This window comes from Equus quagga, chromosome 13, assembly GCF_021613505.1.
Source record: "Equus quagga isolate Etosha38 chromosome 13, UCLA_HA_Equagga_1.0, whole genome shotgun sequence".
NCBI classification, from domain to species: Eukaryota; Metazoa; Chordata; class Mammalia; order Perissodactyla; family Equidae; genus Equus; species Equus quagga.
Genome location: NC_060279.1, coordinates 3,628,257 through 3,650,759, shown reverse-complemented (window position 1 = coordinate 3,650,759; position 22,503 = coordinate 3,628,257). Strand labels below are relative to the sequence as shown.

The window sequence follows — 22,503 nt, the reverse complement described above, 5'->3', positions numbered from 1 at the left end:
CCTTCAGTTAATAAATATTATCTCACCCCTCCCTAATGCTCAGGACTATAACAGGCACTGTGAGGAACACCAAGAACTATAGGACCTGGTTTGTCCAACAAACAGTATGGCCCAGACAGGGAGGGAGAATAGACCTTTATTAGGACAGTTGGATGCTACAGAGTATGGTGCGGGGAGTTCAAAGGACAAAGAGCTGGAGTGGTTACAGAGTCTTCAGGGAAGAGGTGAGATTGAGTTGGAGGAATGAGAAAGATTGCAGAGAGGGGGGTGCTAACACTCCCACAGGAAGGCAAGCATGGGAAGCCCAGAGCTGGTAGGACACAGTATGTTTGATGGCGTCCAATTTGTCTGTCTGGCTGCAAGAAAGTGAAAGGATATGGTGGAGCCAGATTAGGGAGGGCCTTGAAACCCCTCCAGAAGTGCCATAGCAGGTGAGGGCTGCTGCAGGCAGATTCCTGAGTGGACAGGTGACACGCTGACAAGGCGAGTGGTAAGTGGGACAGAGTGGAGTCAGAGACCTCGAGCTGAGATGTGATTGAAGTGGTTCAGGTGGGACATGTGAACATGTGGATTATGATGGAGACAATGGGAGTTGAAATGAGGGTGTAAATCTGAGAGATGCTTTGAAAGAGGAAGCGGCACGAAGGAAAAGGAGGCTTCAAGATGACTCCAGGTTGTCTAGTGGAGCATATCACAGGCAGAAATGAAATAATTGGCAAGGAGACCTTATTTGGATGGAGATTAGCCCCACCTAGGGCCTGATGAATTTGTGGTTATTGACAGGGGTGGAGGGGTAGAGGGCATTAAAACGTAGCTTTCCTGGAGGCATCTGAACAGGATTACAGAGCAGTACAGGTTAGAATTGTGTGTGTAGTAGATTTAGGAGGTGATTTTTAAATCCCTAGATGTGGAGAGGCACTAGGGTTGGTCAAACAGACATTTCTGCCCTGGAGGCATCTGGACTGCCTTCAGTGGGCAGCAGGAAGGGTATCTATCCCACTTAATGAGCCATCAACACCAGAGTGTGGACGGAGTGGAGATCCTCAGTGAGTAACTGGTCTTTGTGTTTTTTCTCTCCCTGGAACTATTAGTAGAATTCTGACGTCTGAGACCAGGAATGAGTCACAGGCTGAGAAGTAAAAGTTAATGCTCAAGGACACACAGGGAATTAGAGAGAGAAAGACAATAGAGTCCATTTCCCCGAAGGATGGAGTGGGCAGAGGGACATTAATGGAACTTGTCTCAACTTGATTTGCAGCTTCCCCTTTCTTTCTCCTTCCTTCCCACCAGAGCCCTTTTCCTCTTACTTTTTATTTAATGGATTCTCATAATAAAATGATTCTTATTCAGAGAATGGCACATACTTTCTCTCTCCTGTTTTCAGCTTTTCCACTTCCTGCTTGTTGCAGTTCAATCATTTTGGCCCCATCCTGCCATAGTAACCAACTGCAATTAGAAGTGGCTTGAAAAATAGGAAAATTTATTATCTCACACAGCAAGAAATCCCAAGGTAAGGGGTTCTGGAGTTGGTTGAACAGCTGAGGTGGCATCAGTGAACTGAAGGGCCTGGTTCTTTCCATCTTTTGTTTTGTCCTCCTGAGCACATCCTCTGTCCTCCTCAGCTGGCTCCCCTCATGATCCCATGATGACTGCCGTAGTTCTGGGTGTTAAATGCATTCAGAGACAGAAGAAGATGTGCTCTTCCTTGTGCTGCTTTTTGCAAGAGTGAGGAAAACTTTTCTGGAAGCCTCCCCCTTCCAGCAGACTTCTCTTTGCAATTTTATTGGCAAAAATTGTGTCCCATGCCCATAGCTAAAACAGATTGGCTTGCCCTAGTCAAGATTCATCTCTTAGGCCAAAACACCTGTGCACCTTGGAAATTAACAACATCAGGGTTCTGTTAGCAAGGACAAAGGGGAAGATGCACAACCAATGTCGGCCGCAGCTAGTCTGGCCCATGTTATCATTAACTGGCTCGCTGAGTCAGGACAGAATTCTTCATGATCCCCACCAGGCACATTTCTGTGCTTATGGTCCCATGGCCAGAATTACTAATTGCATTTGGCTCTTTCTCCTTTAAGAAAGGCAGCTTAAGCCAACATTCCATGTAGATTATTCTTTAAAGAATGTTAGAAATGTTAAGAAATGCTGATTGATAAAGATGTAAATTTAGCCTATTTTATATTTATATGCTACTTTGATTTTAGGGTAATCATCTAGCAACAGCAGTTTCTCAGATTGCCTTTGTATACAATAGTCTTTTGAACACTCTGTGTAGTTGAAAAGGCATCTTGGATGAGCCGCGTGCCGTATAGCCAGTTGGTTGCTGCCTGGGGGAGAGAGGAGAGGCACTCTGACCCCTCCTCTCCTTCTTCATGGCGGCCGTGAGAGACCTCTGTTAGAGTGGAAGACTGTCTCTCCTGTGCTGCCCCACTTCAGGTTCTCTCCTTATTGAATATCCGCACCCCGCCCCATTCCCACTTCACATCGCCAGCCTTTCCTTCCTCAGTCACTCCTTCCTATCAGCATTTAAGACATGCTCAAATCTCTTCCATTAATATACAGTTTGCAAAAACCCTGTAGTCCTCTGATGTTATCTCCCTATCCCTTTTCTCCTCTTCACAGCCAAACTCCTTGAAAGAGTTTTGAATATTTAATGTTTCCATTTCCCCTGCTCTCACTGACTCTTCAGCTAACTTCCGTCCTGCCATTGCGTTCACCACTGCAAAACCCAGCTCTTGCCAAGATCGCCTTATTGCTAAGTCTCATGGATACTTCACAGTCCTTACCTCTCTTGACCTCTCAAAAGCATCTGCCACCTGACCCACTCATATTTTTTGCCTTCCTCAAAATTGTACTTTGTAATTTTTCCTACCAGTTTTGCTGTGTGCTGGCTGTTCTTCCTCTGCACAGCCCCCAGATGTTGGTGTTCCTCTTTTGTCTGAGGTCCTCTCCCTGGGAAATCTTATCTGCTCCCACGGCTTCAGTCATCGTCTGTATGCTGATGACTCTCAGTCTTTGTCTCCAGCCTCTCTTCTGCTTCTCAGTCTCATATATCCAGCTGCCTTCTGGACATCTCCACCTGAAATGTCTTGCATGCATTTCAAACTCTACCTCTAGGAAATTGAATTAATCTTCTGTTTCTTGACTTTAAACCAACTCCTGTATTTCTTATTTCAGTGGGTGGCACCACTGTCCACCTACAAGCCCAAACCAGAAGTAGGGCCTTCATCCTCATCTCTTCCTTTCCCTCGCTTCCCTCATCCAATTGGTCACCAAGTCCTTCAGACTGTACCTCAAAATAACCTTGAATCGGTTTACTTTCCTCCGTTCGTACTGTAACTATCCTAGTCCTCGCTGCCATCATTTCCCATCTTGATTAACGCAATTATCTCCTACCTGGGCTTCCATATCAACTCTTCCCTTGCTTTAATCCAGTTTATTTTCACATCTACCTGGCCTCCACTCATCCTTCTTGCAAAAGAATTGAGTAGGCAAGTAGAGTTTTGAAATGTCATTTTCAAAACTAATAAGGATGTGTGTCTATATATATGCCTACTGTATGTATACAGAGACTATGCAAATTTTAAGCATCACTTCTCCCACAACTGAGCTGCTGTCACCCTGGGGGTGGAATCTGGCAGCTGTTCCATCATCCATAAACAGCCTCTCTTAGCTCATTAGGCTAGGACAGGAAGAACAAGGCCTTATCCATGGATATCTGCCTTAGAGATTTCTTTTACAAGTTTTATAAGTTAGATTTGGCTGTAAAGGGAAAATCAGCTGAAAAATAGTTGAGCCTTACTTGAGTCAAAAGCATCAGCTCAAATCCTTTAACAATAAGATTTTTTGAAATTACCATTTGGCATCAAAATGAACATCCCAATATTCCCTCTCCAGTGAAGCCAAAGTGGGCAAAGGCTGACGAATTAGAGGTGCTGAAGCGTGAAGAGCCACCCCAACCAAAGGACTGGGACCACAGTGAGCTTGAAAAGAGGAACAAATCATCCAGCGACCCTGGACTGAAACATCACTGGGGAAAAAAGTCATTTTCCAAAAGATGCTGGCCTTTGACCAATCGTCTAGGACACTTCTTATTAAAGTATCACCAGACATCAGAGAGTTCTCTGATCTTCAGACAAATTACAGATAGAAATCAACCTGACATCATTCTGTTTGTTTTCAAGTCAAGAAAAATTTAATGAATGCCTACAAATTTTCCCTCAAGGAATTTACAGTCTAGCAGAGTGGCTGCTGGGAGCTTGTGCATAGAAGTAAAATAAGTAAAAAACACAAAGATGGATATAAAACTCTTCTCTGATGCAGCCTCAGAGAAGGGCAGTCTCATCTGCTTGGAGAGATCAAGAAAGGTTTTCTTGAGTTTTATGTGCTCGTGACACAGGACCAGGTTCCACCAGGTGGAGAGAATTAGTTACAGTGTGCTACACAATCAAACTTAGAGTTTTTGATTTAAAAAAACCCAACAGGGGCTGGCCTGGTGGCACAGCGGTTAAGTGCGCACATTCCACTTCGGCGGCCTGGGATTCACCGGTTCGGATCCCGGCAAGCCATGCTGTGGTAGGTGTCCCACATATAATGTGGAGGAAGATGGGCACGGATGTTGGCTCAGGACCAGTCTTCCTCACCAAAAAGGGGAGGATTGGCAGCAGATGTTAGCTCAGGGCTAATCTTCCTGGAAAAAAAAAAACCCCAAAAAACCACACACCTTTTTTTATGTGTGTGAGGAAGACTGGCCCTGAGCTAACATCTATTGCCAGTCTTCCTCTTTTTGCTTGAGGAAGATTATCGCTGAGCTAACATCTGTGCCAGTCTTCCTCTACTTTATGTGGGACGCTGCCATAGCGTGTCTAGACGAGCAGTGCTAGGTCTGTGCCCAAGATCCGAACCTGCAAACCCTCGGCCTTTGAAGCAGAGAATGCAAACTGAACCACTATGCCATGAGGCTGACCCCCCTCAACACATTTTAAAGGGAGAATTGCCTAGCTTTTTAGCTACTGAAACAAAATGGACAATGCCTCTATACTCTAAATATCAATGTTTTGCCTCTGTCCTTTTTCACAAATTGGATTTAGATTTCTGAAGTCATGAGCTGGCGTGACCAAGACGTCAAGGCCGAAAGTCTCTAGTACAGCGGGTCTTTCTAATGCTAGTACTGAAAGGAGGAACTCCATCTCCATCTGAGGCTGTAAACAGTTACTGTAACTTTTCGGGGACCTGATAACCTGTGCATTCAAAATCAAATCTGTCGTATAATGAGGAATGTGATTTGTTACAAAGACAGAGAAAACAATCTAAGCTCCAGTCCAGGTTGCAATTAAGGGAGAGGTTTCCAGCTGTTCCTCAGGGTGGCGGCCACCTCTCACCGCCAGGGGACAGCTGGTACCTTGTTCATATAGCAACAGCCCCTCCCCCTTATCTCAGTATTACTGAATGTTCACCACCACAGTGCTCCACACGGTAAGAACACCTAGATGAAGACATAGCTGCAGGTGCTGTCGGCCCTTTCCCTAAAGCCTTTTTTATAGGATAAGGAAAGCTACTTTTCCTTACTTAAGAAATAATTGTCAATAACAATAACTTACCTAAATGTTGCTGCTCCCTCAAACCGTCATTCAGGCCTTCCCCTTCCTGGTCAAAATTCTCCAACCAACCAACCACATGGCCTCTTCTGCCTTACTTTGTATACCTTGTGATATAGTTTCGATTCCCGATTTCTATTCATTCATTCATTCATTCATACAAACACGTATTTGGAGTGTCCACAATGTGCCAGGCTCTCTGCTAGGTGCTGGCGATGCAGAGGTAAACAGAGCGAACTGATTCTTGTCCTCAGCAAGCTTACAGTCTAGGGAGGGAAACTCGACTGAAAATACTCTTTGTAAAGAAATCATTAACCCCACCCCCATCCCCAGGCTGGCACCAATTCAGCTCAAACATTTAAGTGCCTACTGCATGTAAAGCACCGTCTTTGGCTTTACAGTAATCCAGAATGGTAAGAGTTCTTTTTCCTCAAGAATCTTTGGGAAGATTAGACATTTCTACAAATAACTTGAAACAAACTAGAATATATTAAGGGTCATAGTGAAAGTTCAAAGTAAATGATCTGTAAGTTAGGAGTGAGAGAGAGAGAAGAGAGAAAACATTTTTGGCTACGAGAATCAAAGAAAGCCCTTTGGGTGAAGTGACATTTGAGCTGCCCCTAATAATTACAAAGAACTCAAAGTGCTCCACTGATTGGGTCTTTGTTATCTTCTCTTTTTGGTCTTTTCTTTTTTATTGTTTATGTATTTGTCTTCTCTTTCTGAGGTTATTTAAAGGTTGGGAAGTATTAGTTGCATTGTATAGACATGAAAACTGAGCCCTAGAGAGGTCACCATTTATTTGAGTCTCTCAGTGACCCAGCGGCCTGCCTGCAAGTGCCCGTCTCCCTTCCCAGCCCCGCGCTTCATCCATCAGACATAACTGCCTCAGAACAGACAGAGCAGTTCCGTGGGAGAATTGCGTTTTAATTGAACTGTCTGTACTACTCTGAACGCCTCTGCAGAGATGGAAGAGTGTCGCTTGATAAATAAAATCATTGCTGCTAATAATTCCTTCTGCATAAGGATTAGGGATCTGACCTCCAGGAGAAGGTGCTACTGAAAAGTGTGTACTGAGATTGACTAATTTTTTAAGGAACTCCACAATGTGAGGTGACTGTGGACTGCCCAGCATGTTCCATATAGAAAACCAGTGCACCTGTGAACGGGGGTGGGTGTCCTCTCAGTCTCCGGTGCCAGGGCTGTGATTAGAGTGCTGTGGAATGTTCTATCTTAGTCTTCCATGTACATGCTGGTGGGGGGGGCTTTGTCCACAGCCAGGGTAACATGACCAGAGAGCAGAAGCTCAGGCAGTCGTATGGGTTCTTTATGGGATCCACCCAGCTTTGGGAAGAGAGAATGTTGGCGTTGGGTCACCTGCTTCCATCCCATTGTACAGTCCTGATGGGCCAGAAGATAGGACCATGCTCAGATGGCACCACCATGGCACACCGAGGAGCATTTCCTCCTCTGGGCTCTTCTTTCCTGTCTTCCTCTTCTCTCTCTCTGCACTACCTCTGCTTCTAGACTCCTGAGAGGGAAGATGCCCAGTACAGTTAGGCTTGAATCAGACGACAAAGATCCAGTCCCGGCGCTGCCACTCATTCCTGAGCAAGTTAGGAAACCTCTCTGAGCCACAGTTTTCTCAACCGTAACATGTGGCTAATTCCTTAGGTGGTTGTGAGGAACAGACGTCCACAGAAAGCATTTAGCGCAGTACCTAGCACATTTTCAGTGCCCAGTAAGTGTTGCCTATTACCATTATTGTTCTGTCTCCATCCCATTCATTCCCTTTTCTCTTCCTTTTTTTTCTCTTTCTCCTAACTCTGAAGATTAGACCTGCCTGTGTCTGATCTTGCTTGGGGCTGGTATCGGACTAGAATGATACTTGAGTGATATGGGGCTTAAACAGCCTTTACCCCTGACAGTGTGAGTGATGGGAACATAGGAGATGGTATTATCTCTCATGCTTTTGCTTTTTATTAAGCCCTGGATATAACACCTGCTTGTAGCCACAGAGCAGCAGGCTGAACTAATCATGTCTAAAATATGATATTCCCTTTCCTAAAAGGAAAATGCTAAAGAAATAAAATGGAACCATAATTAGTAATCCATGTATTTTGCATCTTATTTTGTACTAATGCATTTATAGCCTATAATCTAATATTAGCTCTTATGCACCACCCAGTTATGGAATTTCTGCACCGTCTCCCAGGCAACTAGAGGCTTTCAGGCCACCTTTGTCAAGGTCCCTGGTATGTGAGTATCTGTTTTAAAGTTATATGTGTTCCCACCAAGGGAAAGTGTGATCCTTAGACTGTAGAGTGGTCTTTTTTTAGTATGAGTATACTCCCGAAGCTTCGAGAAGATGAGGTTTAAGTGGAGCTAGAGAAGGTCAGGAGATAGGAAGCAGAGGTTAACAAATGACTAAAAATATACTGTAGTAGCATTTTGTTGTTGACCTGCCGGTCCTCTATCCTAATTGCACCATCTGATAAAGGGGATCTTGGATATGGTTCCATATGTATAAACATAGATTGCTATTTCTGGATGATTTCAAAAAGAGTTGTTGTAAGTGGGAACCATGTTTTCTACTTGGTAAAATAAACGGAGGCCGCCTCCTCCTGATTTTTTTAGCTCACCATCTCGTCCTTTTCTCAACAGTTCGCAAAGGTTACCGGATCCAAGCTGACAAAGAGAGAGACTCCATGAAGGTCCTGTACTATGTCGAGAAGGAGCTGGCTCAGTTTGATCCAGCCCGAAGGATGAGAGGCAGATGTGAGCATCTGTTAGTTTTATGTAATGTGTGCACCGTGCAGGAGTCCATAGCTAATGGGGATTCGGGAGTCACCAAACTTAGGCAGCCCAGAGCTTTCAGGGTCAGAGCTAGCAGGGATACTGGTGACACCATCCTAAAGAAAGTAGCTTCTAGTACTCAGAGGGGAGAACAAAGGGTTTCTGGTGTGAAGAATAGGGCAATCATGTGCCATCCTGGTTTATATTGTGTCTCCCCGTGGGGCAGGCAGTATTACTGGCGCTGTGCAATCCTGAGGTTGGAAGTGTTTTATTAAAAGTCTTTCCTTGCTACTCCCTTTAAAATGTATTCAAAATAATGACTTAAGATGTGGAAGCTTGAGTATCAGCTTTTTCCAAAGTGAAAGGACCTAGCGTTGAGCAACAGTCCAGTTGCTGACTTGCTGCATGGAGACTGCGTGAAGGTGAAAGCACAAGTCTGCCAAATGAATCTCGTAAAAGAGACCTACATTCCTCTGAGATGCCCAGCAGCAGAGATTGAGGGGCAAGCAAAGAAGCGGCCCCTCTTGTAAAAAGAACTTTTTAATTATTGAATCTGTAGGTGGCAAGGCCCCAACCCTTAACTCACCCAAAGCCCTTGGAGACTTTGCAGCTGACACAGCTGATTCTTTGGGGTGGAGTCCAAATTACCGCCTACGTGAGAGGCAGCGCAGGGCAGGTCTGACATGGACAGGCTAATTTCGGAGGGTGCTGGCAGGCATGGTAGTGAGGTCACCTGTTTCTCTCTTTGAACCCTCCTCGCCTTGGAACCAACGAGAGACTTGATGGAATTGTTGGGGAAACAGTCCCAGACTAGAGGAGCTTTATTCAGATTAAGGACAACATATTCCTCCCAGTTTGCAATTCTAAATTCATCCTGTCTGAGTTGCATCCATTGCTGCATCCTCCCACCGCACTGACTATAAAAAGACCATCTCCAGATTGGAATGTCAGGAATGCAGATGTCACTGCACTTGACAAGCTGGTTGTAACAGTGTTGTCATGGATTCCCATGAGGGGACAGAGACAGAGAGTCAGAGACCAAGGAGAAGGAGCCTGTGGAGGGAATCTGTGGATCTCACAGCTCTGAGAAAAAGTTAAAAACTGAGGTTAAAACTAAGGATGAATCGTGCTTTAGGCGATGTCTCCTGTCTACCTGGGTTAAAATGGCCTCCAGGGGCTGGCTAGTCATAAGGTAATGGGATCTTAGAGTCCAGGGGGACCTTAGAGGTGGCCTAGGTCAGCCTTTGCAGTGTACGGTTGAGGAAACAGAAGCCCAGAGGGTTGAAGTGACACAATCAGGACCAGAACCTGGCTCTTCTGATTCCCATCCTGTGCTCTTTACACAAGAAACCTGTGAGCAAACTGGATGGTTCCATGGCTGCAGGAGAGACCACAGTCTTCTGGCTTACAGGACTTTAGGATGTTGGAGCTGGAAGAGACTAAGTTGTTGAATCCACCTCTCTCATTTTACAGAGGAGGAAAGGGAGGCGGGGAGGGAAAGTAATGAGTGCCAGTACTCAGTGCCAGTGCCAGAACTGGATCCTGGCTCTCCTGGAACCTGCAGGTTGACATTACAAAAATGGCATAGAGATGAAGTAGGAATATAGTTCACTTTACTTTGAGAGGTTCTATTCCTGAAGAGCAAAGCAAACCCTGGGGTGGATCATGAAAGTGGAACAGTCTTGAAGCGCTCATCATCAAGTGGATCGCATGGTTTCAGATTGTGGCAAGGGAGGAGCAGATTCTCTGAGAACTGGGAGTTTCAGGGTCAGGCTCTTGAATTTCCCAGCCAATATGATCCTCATTTGCCTTGCCCCTTGTAAGTAGGGGGTTGCTCTTGGGATGTTTTTAGTCGTGAATCCCAGTGCAGGATCGGCAAATTATAGCTCCCAGGGCATATATGGTCCACCTCCTGTTTGTGTAAGTAAATCTTATTGGAACACAGCCATGCCAATTCACTTATGTATTATCTATGACTCCTTGCACACTACAATGGCAAAATTGAATAATTGTGACAATTTGGCTTGCAAAGCCTAAAATATTTACTATCTGGCCCTTTACAGAAAATGTTTTCCTTTCTTGTTCTGGAGTTACCTTATTAGGTGTCTGTGAAGTGGTGGATTCATGTTCAATGGGGCAGAAATTTTATAGCAGCATAGAACCTGGACCATCCATCATAGGAATGGTGAAACAGAGATAGCCCCCACTATCTGGAGAAATGAAAAATGTCCATTAGTCCCTGAAGTTTAAGGAAAGTTCTGAGCCAACAATGTTATTTTTCAATAGTCATACCTGGTGCATTTTAAAGTTCTGTATAATTCCCAGGAGATTGTAATCCACTGGGATCATGAGAGAAGGAAGGGTCTAGATTTTATTAATCAATAGTATCTAAGTTATTTTCCTTTAAAATAGGTACTAACTAGTCCATTTTCCTTAGGATGAAGAAAAGGTTTAAAAATTAGATTATATTTCAAAACCAAATAATCGCATGATCAAACTGAATGATATTGCTGGTCAGCCCTGTGTCCTGGCGAAACAGGACGAGGAGGCTGTGTTTATGCTGTGAGGGAAGGCCCTCCTCCCCTTTGTGGGTGGGAATCAGCAAAAATCCTCTGCTCCTCCAAGCACAGTTGTGGATGGGGAGGAGAAGCAGCAGAGGGGAACCTGAGCCCTGCATTTGTGCTTCCACCTCCTCTCTTGGCTTACTTTTCACTCAACAGCCAGGCCTCACAACTTGTGAATGTTGATTTTGATAATATTTTGAAGTTCTAACCAAAGGATTTTAAAAAACAAATGGATTCAGTTACATTACAAATAGATTCACTAGATTTGCTTTTTAAGTAAAATGAAATTCAATCCATTTCGAAGTTCTATAAATAAATAGTGGAATTTTTTTTTTTTCTTTCCAGATTGTGATTCTGGCCCTTGTTGACAAGGGCTTTTGCAGAGAGCTACTTAGGCCCCCTTAGGAAATAAGAAAGCTGTGAGCAGCCCCGCCTACATCTTTGGGCTGGGGCAGGAGTACAGGTGGAGGCCCACAGGCTGTAAGTGCAGTCCACCCCCTTTCTTCCCACACCTCCAAACAGCTGTCCTGGCTGCCCATGGCCACATACACCTGGAATACTCCGGGCAGGGGAAGAGGTCTACACAGGCCCTGGAAATGCACTTGGTCCCATTTGTGGAGGATAGTCCAGGCTCCTGAATGAGCACCCAGAAAGGGGACGGATGGATGCTAGGTGCGAAGTCCCTTTGGCCTTGTGGACTCCTCCTCTGTGGAGAGGGGCACAGCTAAAGGGGGCTCATATGGGGTGCCTCTAAAACATGGGGTGGAACTGGCTCTGAAGGCCCCATCTTGGGACTCCACCAACAGTCAAGAAGATACAGTGACCTGTGGCTTCTCTCTTTTTGCCCCTTTTGGCTCAACATGCATGAGATCATCATTAGCTCATCAGACAATTATACAAGAAGAAAAAAAACACTTAAACAAGGATGATGATGTACTAGGAGGAGACCAGCTGCCGAGAGCTCAGGTTCTGGGAAGCCTGCCTTAGGTAGAACAATAACAGAGCACGTAGGAAGCCTCCCTCTCTGTAGGCAAGTGGGCTCCAGGTAGAGCCAGTTCCTGCTGAGCTAAGAATGCAAATACCACGACTTCAGGTCTGCAACCCACCTAGACAGGTGGGAGTTTCCCAGAGCCTGTGGTCTCAGCCCTTAACAGAGTTCCCGTTGTAGCTAACATGTAGACAGCTCTGTCATGCCTGGTTTTGTCCCTGCAGATAACAACACCATCTCAGAACTCAGCTCCCTGCATGAGGAGGACAGCCATTTCCGCCAGTCTTACCATCAGATGCGAAGCAAGCAGTTCCCTGTGTCCGGGGACTTGGAGAGCAATCCTGACTACTGGTCAGGTGTCATGGGAGGCAGCAGTGGGGCAAGCCGGGGGCCCTCAGCCATGGAGTATAACAAAGAGGACCGGGAGAGCTTCAGGCACAGGTGAAGAAGGCTGTGGAAGGGCCGCTCTGGTGCTGGGCGTGAGGGGGCAGGAGCTGGAAGGCAGGGCGATTTGAGCCTATTATTCCCCTATAGCATCTCTGTCTCCCATTCTAGGATATCGTGCCACATCTCTCTTGCAATCGGCTATTGACCACCCCTCTCCTACATTTATTAATAAGCAAGGGAACATTGGTGATACCATGTGGAGAAGTGATCATTCAAGGCCCTTTGAAATGGGTACTCTAGACCCTTTAAATGAACCTTGTTAACTCTCCCTGCCCTTCTCGTGTATTTTATCCTATAACCTCTGAAAACTCCCACCCATCATTTTTGATCATTTGTTATGTGAAAAGTAAAATGCCAGAGATGTTTTTACACTGTTGCATTTGATTCTCATAACTCTAAAAGGGAGGTACTGTTAACGTCCCCATTTTAAGTTGAGGAAACGGAAACTTACAGATGCTAAGGAACTTCCCCAGGGTCACACCGCCAAGGAATGTAGGAGGCCAAGATGTGCATCCGGGTTTGTGTGGCTTCTTCCTACTGAAAAGCACCTTCACCACTCACCTGCCCTTTACCTGGAAGAATAGCAGACACTGCCTTTCTCTCAAACTTAGCCAACTGCAGGGGTCCCTCTGTCCCCACCCCAAGAGGTAACTCGGCCCTCGGCTCTGAGGGAGGAAAAGGCCTCACTGTATATCACCAAATATTACAGGGCCTCTTTGGGCCACAACTGTGTATATTTATTGCAAGCCACATCACCCATGCTGGCTTTGATGGGGTGAGGAGTGAGACGTGGCTGTCAACCAGAAGTCATAATAACGATCAGAAGGCGGCCCCAGGTGTGTTTCAGCACCATATAGACCACAAAGTATTTTTATCGAAACAAATCCATTGTGAGCCTTAACACAACCTCGTGAGATTGCCTGCACTTCGCTGTTTGAGATTCTGAGGCACGAGAGGTGCCCAAGATCATTCCCGCAGCAAGGAGCGCAGCTGCGGCTCGGAGCGAGGCCCCAGGACACGATGGCGCTCTGGCAGCCCCCTCGAGCTCGAGCTCGCCGCCTTGCACACGGCGGGTGGTCGCACCTTCGCGGCGGGTGGTCGCACACTGACCCGTGTCTCTTCCGCCCGCAGCCAGCAGCGATCCAAATCCGAGATGCTGTCGCGGAAGAACTTCGCCACCGGCGTGCCGGCCGTCTCCATGGACGAGCTGGCGGCCTTCGCCGACTCCTACGGCCAGCGGGCCCGCCGGGCCGACGGCAACAGCCACGAGGCCCGGGGCGGGAGCCGCTTCGAGCGCTCGGAGGCGCGGGCGCTGGGAGGCTTCTACCAGGACGGCTCGCTGGAGGAGGCCTACGGGCCGCGGAGCCGCAGCCGCGAGCCGCCCGGCGACCCGGAGCGCGCCTGGGCCTACAGCCCCGCGCGCCGGCGGCCGCCAGACGACGCGCCCCTGCCGCGCCTGGTGAGCCGCACGCCGGGCACGGCGCCCAAGCACGAGCACCCGCCGCGCGGAGGCGCGCGGGAGCGCCAGGCCCGGCCCGAGGGCGCCAGCCGCGGCGGCAGCCTCGAGACGCCGTCCCGGCTGAGCGCGCGGCTCGGCCCGCGCAGCGCCTCCTACTACGCCTGGTCGCCCACGGCCACCTACGAGGCCAGCTCGCCGCCCGGCGACGAGGAGGACGCGCCCGACGACGCGCTGCCGCCCTACAGCGAGCGCGAGCTGAGCCGCGGCCCGTCCTACCGCGGCCGCGAGCTGCCCTACGCCAGCAACTCGGAGAAGAGGAGGAAGAAGGAGGCCGCCAAGAAAAGCGTGAGGGCGCCCGGCGGGAGGGCCCCGCGGTGGGGAACCGGACGTTGCGCTGCTTCTTTCCCCACCTCGGTCTGTCCGGGACCAGGGGAAGGAAGCAAGCGTGGGGCTCTGAGAGTTGGACGAGGCAGAGGTAGCAGGTGTGTAGATGTGGAGTGTTAGATCCTTGAGGACCAGCGTTAAGAAGGGTTTGGCATGCGGGCCTCTAGGCGTCACCGCCACCACAGGCCCTTAGGTGAGCTTCCGAGGGCTGTGTGCAGAATGTTCTGTGCACGCCTCTAGGTGCATTCCTCCCCATTGTCCACCCCCTTTGGGGTGAGAGTCTGTAAGCTGCATCAAATTCCTAAATGTCCATGTCCCCGAGAAGGGTAGGAGCCACTGCTGTCGATGAAGGACAGCTCGCTGCTCCTTTCCTCCTCTGACATTTTATTGAGTAGGAGCTGTGTACTGTGTCCTGTGTATGTGAAGGAAATCTTTTGGTCCCTGCCCAGTTAGCTGTCTCTTTTGTAAATGGTCTTATATAGACGTTAACTGCTTTCTCTCTAAATGTCAAGAGCAGCCCAGCCCAGCCCTCAGCCCCCAAATGTAAGCTCTGGACCTCAGAGAAATATTGGGAGGCAGTCACAAATGTCCACTGTGGTGGCCCCTGTGCTCTGGAGGCCTCTCTCCAAGCCCACGTGCTTCTGCTCCCACCTCAATTACCCTGTCTCTCCCACCATTTTTTTTTTCATGATGTAAGCTGGACGTTTTCTTTAGCATGTAGTGTGGGGAGAGAACATGAACAGAAAAAGGTCTTGACGTGATTATGAACTCTTCCAAAACAATTAAATGTCTTTTGTTGTTCTGTAAATAGGAAAATGAGGCTGCTGAAGTGTGTGCGCAGGGGAGGAGCTTTCCCATGATGTCAAGTCTATAATGCACCATCCACACCGGCTGTTGTGGAGCTGTAACTGTTGTAGTTATTCCCAAAGGGGTGGGAAGTTCTTCTGTGGCCATGGAACTACGTCCTATCAGATGTAGGTGGGCTTCAGCACCAACTGAGGCTTAGGAAAAGTAATCACAAGCCTAATGAAGTGTCCTAAGAGTCAGGATATGCCAGGCTCTGAACAGGTTGTGGGCTCTGCCCAGGGAACCATCTGTTGTGTTGAGTTTCTTTACCCTCCTGTGTTTTAATCTTGGGCTCTTTCTGCTCTTCCCCAGAGTGATTTCCCAACCAGGATGTCCCTTGTGGTCTGATATTTGTTTTCAAGACATCTCTCTGGATGACTAGAAGTCAGAAGTGGACTACGGGGTCAAGACACAAATCCACGAGCCAGCAGGCCCCGGACCTTCTCTGGCCACCATCTTGGAAGATTTGCCGATCTTTGCTTTGGCAAGGGATGAGGGGCAGCCTTTAAGAGAGGCTGATTCCAAACCTCAGTGCCCATCTAACTAGTTTGAGAAACTTATCAAGAAAACAGCTACGTGTGAGAAGGTTCCCACACATGGGGTTTCTCACCTGCAGAGTTCATCCTGTCCAATCTCCTTCCTTAGCTGAACCAGGATTCCTTTTCCAGTTCTGAAAGGGAGTTAGCTGTGGACTGCTAATCTCCAGAAGATGCCTCTGCCTACAGTATGCTTTTCTGTACCTCCTGTGCTGTGCTTAGGGACAGAAGAATTTATTGCTACTATTAGAAGAAGGCCTTCTACTGACAAAAGAAGGTAGCTTCAGGCAAAAAATACCTTTTATCCCCATCACCTCCAAGTCACTAGCCAATGACTGTTGTTACAGTAAAATCAGAAGGCCTTTGGTGAACTCAGTGACAGTGACCTGCTGGAAAAATCACAGAAATGACTTCAATTTGCTGTTCTGATTGACAGTTCCTGAGTGGCTGGAACAAAACAAAAGAGAGTATACCTTTTTGAAAAGCCAAGTGGTATTTCTCTTTCCATTCTGAGAACAAGCTCTGCTTTTCCTCTTTCTGCTGTCCACGGTGACGTCTGAGTCTCGGACATCAAGGGCTCACCTCGTCCTTTCTCTCCTGGACTTTCCACAGCTTGGTGCCACACACAGAGCCCCCTCCCTCTGCAGTCTGATTAGGTTGTCATCAGGTGCCTTTTGATAAATGCTTAAAATATACACAAAAGAAAAGAGGGAGAAAAAGAGGAGAGAGCAGTAATGCAGAAGAATGAAATAGAAAAGAATGGACAAGAATTTAAGAGAAAAAGAATATATGGTCTCATTATATTTTGAATGTGGGCCATTTCCCCCACAAACTCTACCTAATTCTTCTCTGGTTTTGAACTTCATTTACCATGAGTTGTTTCTGCCATCCCAGCCCTGCCATTTCAGGATACTGGAGATGTGGAGCATGCATCTTGGCCTCACCAGGCTGCCACTCTAGATGCTTTTGAGAGGTGAGAGGTATTGCTTCCTTAGGAAGGAGCACTTCCTATTCTCACCTTTGCCTAAATGATAGATTTTGCCCAGATCCCAAAACTAGATCTCTCTGGATTTTATCATTGGACTGCAAAAAATGGCCACAAACTCTTCCCTTCTCATCAAGAGGTACAGTCTGTTTCTTCACCCCTTGAACCCAGGATTGGCCATTTGATTTGGCCAGTGGCCCAATAACAAATGTGACACAAGCAGAGACTTGAAAAATTCTTGTGCATGGGGCTTGTCCTCTCTTGCTGCTCTTGGGAATCTTGCAATCACCATCAGGTGAACGAGCCTGGGCTATCCTGCTGCATGATGAGAGGAAAGGGCCTAGTTACCCCTGTCGTGCTGTCTGACAGCTTGTCAACTCTCAGCTGATGCAAACACATGAGTGAGCCCACCCAAGACCAACAGAAGAACTGCCTAGCTGAGCCTAGCCAAAATTGCTGATTCCAACTCAAGGTGTGAAAAGTTGGTGCACTCTTTAAATGTTCATTTCTCGTCAAGGAAAACTGACTTTTTCTTCGTGTCTGAGTGTTCAGCTCTGAATCTCTGACTCCACCTCACCTTAGGTGTCTCACAGTCTCCCCTCTGCTAAAGCTTTTCACCCCACACTTGGGTCAAATCACTGGGAGACAGTGATTGGCCTCACTATCCTCCCACTCCTAGCAGTGGGTCATTCTCTATCTGTGGATCCATGGACAACCTCTGAAGAAGATTTCTTCTTCAGCATCTCCTTGGTCTTATCCAGAGCCACCTTACTGGAGCTAGGCCCTATTCTCAGAATACCATTCCACTGGTATCCATTTACTTTATGGCATTCCAAAACAGTCCTACATGTGCAATGAAATAAAGAAGAGGCTGGGTGAGAGTCAGAGGGATGAGTTGATATCATTGCTTGCAGGAGAATTGGCCGACCCAAGGACTTCACAGAGGCTTTGGCCTATCAAGAGGAACCAGAAGGACAGTTCAGCCCAGTGCTGGCACTTCCAAGGGCTGGAAGACACAAGCCATAACCCTGGTGCTGAGTTTCCGACTTGACGGTGTCCCTGGTCTCTGAAAGCCTAGGCCTAGTCTACCTGTTTGGGTCCCAATTCAGATGGAAAAGATGATTAAAACATCGTTTCTTAGTCACCAGCTTTGGATCTCAACTTGCTCAGGCAATTTTGGAGAATATTGGGTAGCTGCAGTAGCTATTATCTCTATACTGAGCACTGTGTCAGGCTTCTCACCACCAAAGAGCCCCATAGCACCAGCTGCAGAGACCAAAACTATTTCTTTTATTAGCCGGAGGCATGTACGATTTTGGTGAAGATTGAGGGGAGCAATGAGAAAGAGTTATTAAAATTGGAAACCTGCAGTTCCAAAGACAACAATAAAAAATGCAAAGATGATAACAGCCTACTGAAATGACCTGGGGAGATGGGACCAGGTTGTCCTCCATGGGGTGGCATAAATCACTCAGACTTCCCAAGAGAGAAAGCAGTCGTTTCTGGGGATGTGGACAGGAGATAAGGCTGTCTAGACAAGTACATGCAAAGCTGTCCGTCCTCAGCACCCCGGCTCTTCTCTTCATGACCTTTTGTTTCTTCTCCCCTGAATAGTGTGTCCTACATAGGAAGTGCTTGCACATGTTAGCTTCCTTCCTAGGTTTTATTGGGGTACATAATAAGTCTTGTGTAGGACCTGGTCTCTATCATTGGGACCCTACAATTGAATAGGGGAAAGAAGACATGCCCAAGAAAGAATTAGGAGATTTTATGCATATAATATGAAATATCGCTATGGATAAGTTACAACAAACCCAGAGAATTAAAGTTTTTTATTTAAATGGGTATATTTTGATATTTAAGTGTTGTGTGTGTTTGTCCATCCATACTATTTAAAGATGTGCTTAGTAATCTGAAAAGCAAATATTAAAAAATCTGAACTGAAAGAAGTGAGTTAGGATGAGGAAGGTGGGGGCCCAGGGACCAGTGGGATGATGCATGAGCTGCTGTGTTTGTCTGTGAGTCACAGCTGAGTCAGGGACTGTTGGGTGAGGGGGCGTGGATGCAGGTGGCAGGAGATGTCCCCTGGTAGATGAACTGCTTCTCTAAGCCATGCAGAGACTCATTAGGAAGCTGGGGACACTTGCCATGGACCTGGTGGTACGTGTCAGCTGTTCCACCCCAGCATGCTCACAGGGGAGCTCCGCATCAGCTTCTTCAGGGGCTCAGTTCTGCAGCCATGAGTGCTGCTGCCCACCCTCACTAACACAGGAAAGTCTTGTGTAGATAATGGGCCCCTCATCTCCCTTCTCATGAGCCTCACTCTGCACCTGGCTTGGGACCGTGCGAACTAAGAGTGGGAAGGGCCTGCCACTCTGGCCCAAGGCACTCCATGCTAAAAACAATGAGCCACATCTGTAAATATTTCTAAATAGTCTGAAAGACTTCGTATAGGTAATCTGATTAGACCTTAGGCAGCCTTGGAGAGAGGCTGGAGTCACAGATGTTGTTGTAATCCACCCCCCATTATAGATGGAGAAATGAACCATTGCTGCCATTAGTGAAGTCACAGACCTAATTAGGTCATTAGACTCCAAGCCTGTAGGTCTTTTCTGCTGGATCAATATTTCCCCAAATTGCCTAACCATATGAATTACTTGATTGCTGTGAAAAATGTATTGTTGGGCCCTGCCTCAGAGATCGATTGGGTGGGTCTGGAGCTAGGATTTGTACTTTTAATGTGTATTTCAGGATATTCCTGTGATCACATGCATTTGGGAAATGCTGCACTAGGTCCTACCCCTGGTGTACCCCAAACAGTTGGTCCTGAGGCTTCCTTGGACTTTGAAATTTTTTCTTCAAATGTCCTGGTGAGGTTCCCCTTACTCCCTTCGGGCTGGCAGGGGTGAAGCACCTATCGGTCTGTCTGTGACATGGTGACTGGCTCACCAGGGCCCAGGGGCAGGAGAACCATGTGAAGCAGAGAGACAGGAAAGCTAGGAGCACTTCCCAGGAGCCTGTTCTGGATGTTTCCAGTCCTGGAGTAGAGATCTGTTGTGACAATCTCACATCTGACAACAAGAATTACAGGTAATTTTCTCATTCCCTTGATGCCATTCTGAGCAAAACTTAGATCATGAATAGAAAGCAAAGAGACCACTGGGGAAATGACAAAAATAATTTTTTGAAACATTCAAATTATCAGTCTGGCTGGCCCACATCCACTTCCACCTCAAGACCCAAAGTAGAGTGGGCAAGAATAATGAAATCTACATCACATATCCTTCCAACATCAGCTTTAAATGCTGCCAGAATCTTACAGGAGTTTGAAATTGATTTATAGGATGTAGAGATCCAAATTCGCCAAAATAGGGGCCCAGGTACTTAAAATCCCAGAAGAAAAAAGCGCCTGGTTTTTCTCTGCCAGGATCCTACATCCTAGTCACCTGGGAAGCTGATCAGTGAAGCTCGAAGTAAGGAGCTTTAACACTGAAGCAGAACAAGGCTAATGTGGAGCTGCTTTAAGCAGCAGCCCAAGCTTTAGCACTGCCTGAAGGTGATAAGGAGGCGAATACTGATAATACTTGTATCAGATTATGGTGTATTACTATTTACAGAGCACTTTCACGTGCATTGTTTCATTTGATCCTTACAACAACCCCCATGATAGAGGCAAAGTAGATATGGTGGACCCATCAAACAGAATGTAAAACCGAAGTTGAAAAGGCTAAGTGATTTGCCTATGGTCAAGTGACTTTTAAAATTATAGAGCCAGGCCTTCTGACTGTCTGTCTAGGGTTCTTTCCAGTTCCTACAATATCTGTGGGACTGGAATCTGGCTGATTCTCTTCACAGCCAAACATCCGGTGAGAAGAGTCCTGGCCTCGATGCTCACTCACATGTCAGGGGACAGTGAAGCTGTGAAGACAGACACTTGCTGTTCCATCCTCCCAAGCACCATTCCTCAAATGCAGCTCTCAGAGGGAGTCAGCTGTGCTCCAGGAGAGTTCCACTTTCGTTAGCCATGCGGTGAGGGGAAAAGGCTTTGATAAAAATGTGCTTCCGATTTTAGAATCCTTCCTGAAGAGGAGTTTCTGAGTCAAACTGCAAATTGATCTCCGCTCAGAATTCCGGGGTTGGGGGTGACCTGCTTAGGAGTGAACTGTCTCGCATCTTCACAGCATTTTGGGATTTTAGGTAGAACTGGAGGGGCCAGCTGAGACAATGCAGCGGGTTAGTTCAAAGTTTTGTGAGGGTTTCTTGGTGGGGCTGGACGCAGGTCAGTGGTCTGACGCTTTTCTTCTGGGAAAGCTAAAAGAAACACAACTTCACTCTTATCTTGGCTTTAAGGAAAAGCCACTTTATTAACAAAGGTATTAGATACTACCCATGAGAATTTTCCTTGTGGGAATAAAGAATAAGGGAATAGAAGGAACAATGGGTCAAAGAGGGGTCAGAAATCTGCTTCCTGAGAGTCACCTGCCCACTTGTTTTTGTGCCTTGTCTGTGGCATCAAAACTGAAATGTTTGTATCACTGTTGCCCATGATTTTTTTCAGTGTCAAACATACAAAGTGAATTTGGTTGTAATGTTTTAAACTAAATAAAATGTTTCCACCAACATTTGCTATCAAGAACTCATAATTAACACAACCATGTTTAATCATGATCTGACCCTAAATGACTTCAGCAGAAAAAAAATACGATGCATGACGGCCTCCGAATGTTTTAAGTACTGTAGTAGAGGAGTAAATACTGTGGGACTATGGAGGAGGCAAGCACTGACAGATCTGAAGCTAGGTTTTCCCAGATTTTAGTGAGCTATGGCCTGGATGAATTCTGTTGCCGTTCTCACTGCTCTCCACAGGCTGTCTAACATTCAGGAGATGAGGAGCAGCGAAGATGGTTGGATGATGTTGTGGTACCCAGCTCATTTTCAAGAAGGGCACAAGCATTTGCTGCTAGAAATGTCACCTGGGGAAGGGAGGAAGGAAACCATTCATGGGAGGACATTTTAAGTTCTGAAAAGATTTGAAGAACTCCACATCGTCATAATTAAGAGAAGGCAACTCAAATCCTTTGTTTGCAAAAGAAGTGGTAAATCCCTCAGGGAGCGATTAATACCCTCCTATTGGCCAGGCTCTCTCAAGGGAATTCCAGATTTTAGGATCCTGGTTGAATGGAAAAACCTGCCCTTGCTTGAAGCGTCTGGACTCAGTTCTCTTCTTTGAGTAGCTCACCTAAAAATGTTCACATGTCATTTTATCTTAAAGGTACTCTAAAACAGTTTAGCTCTGATGACCTCCTCTGGACTTTCTGCTATTTTGTCCATTGTATTAATTCCATCTTGCTTTTTCAGCTTTATAAAATATTGTATTTGATTTGTAAAGTGTATGTTTGGGTCACCTACATGTTTTTTCTACACATCTTTTCTTCTTGCATTTCAGGTCTTTTTTGGAAATCTTGTCCCTTCTTTCTAAAGGAAGCTTTCTTTAGTGATGGTCTTTTGTGAGGATACTCTACAGTTTGGGTTTCTCTAAAACAAAGTCTTTACTTCGTTCTTGTTCTTGAAAGATAATGTCATTGAGTATGCAATTTTGGATTAATAGTTGTTTTCTCTTAGCATACTGAAGATATTATTCCACTCCCTTCTGGCTTTTAATGTTGCTTTTGAAAGTTAATTACTAATCTAATTGTCCTTCCTTTGTAAGTAATCTGTCTTGTCTCTCTGGCTGTTTTTTAAGACCTTCTTTTTGTCTCTAGTGTCCTTTGGTTTAGTTAACATGCCACCAGGTATGGATTTCTTTTAACTTGTTCAGGTTGGGATTTATTGTGCTTCCAGAAGCTGTGGATTGGATTTTCCATCAGTGATAGAAAACTCTCGGCTATTAACATATTG

The 22,503-nt window shown here is 46.5% G+C and overlaps 1 protein-coding gene across 2 annotated transcripts in view; it reads left to right on the top strand.

Annotated features, from left to right (window-relative positions):
• The window catches only part of ILDR2 (immunoglobulin like domain containing receptor 2), a 62,039-nt gene extending 40,824 nt beyond the window's left edge, over positions 1–21,215 (top strand). For both annotated transcript variants that reach the window (XM_046682750.1, XM_046682751.1), the window contains 4 exons: positions 8,265–8,378; positions 12,173–12,389; positions 13,527–14,199; positions 15,397–21,215. In XM_046682750.1, the coding sequence (XP_046538706.1) occupies positions 8,265–8,378; positions 12,173–12,389; positions 13,527–14,199; positions 15,397–15,432 (1,040 nt within the window). In that variant the 3' untranslated portion in view covers positions 15,433–21,215. The remainder of the gene's footprint in view (positions 1–8,264; positions 8,379–12,172; positions 12,390–13,526; positions 14,200–15,396) is intronic.
• Positions 21,216–22,503: the final 1,288 nt, after the last annotated feature.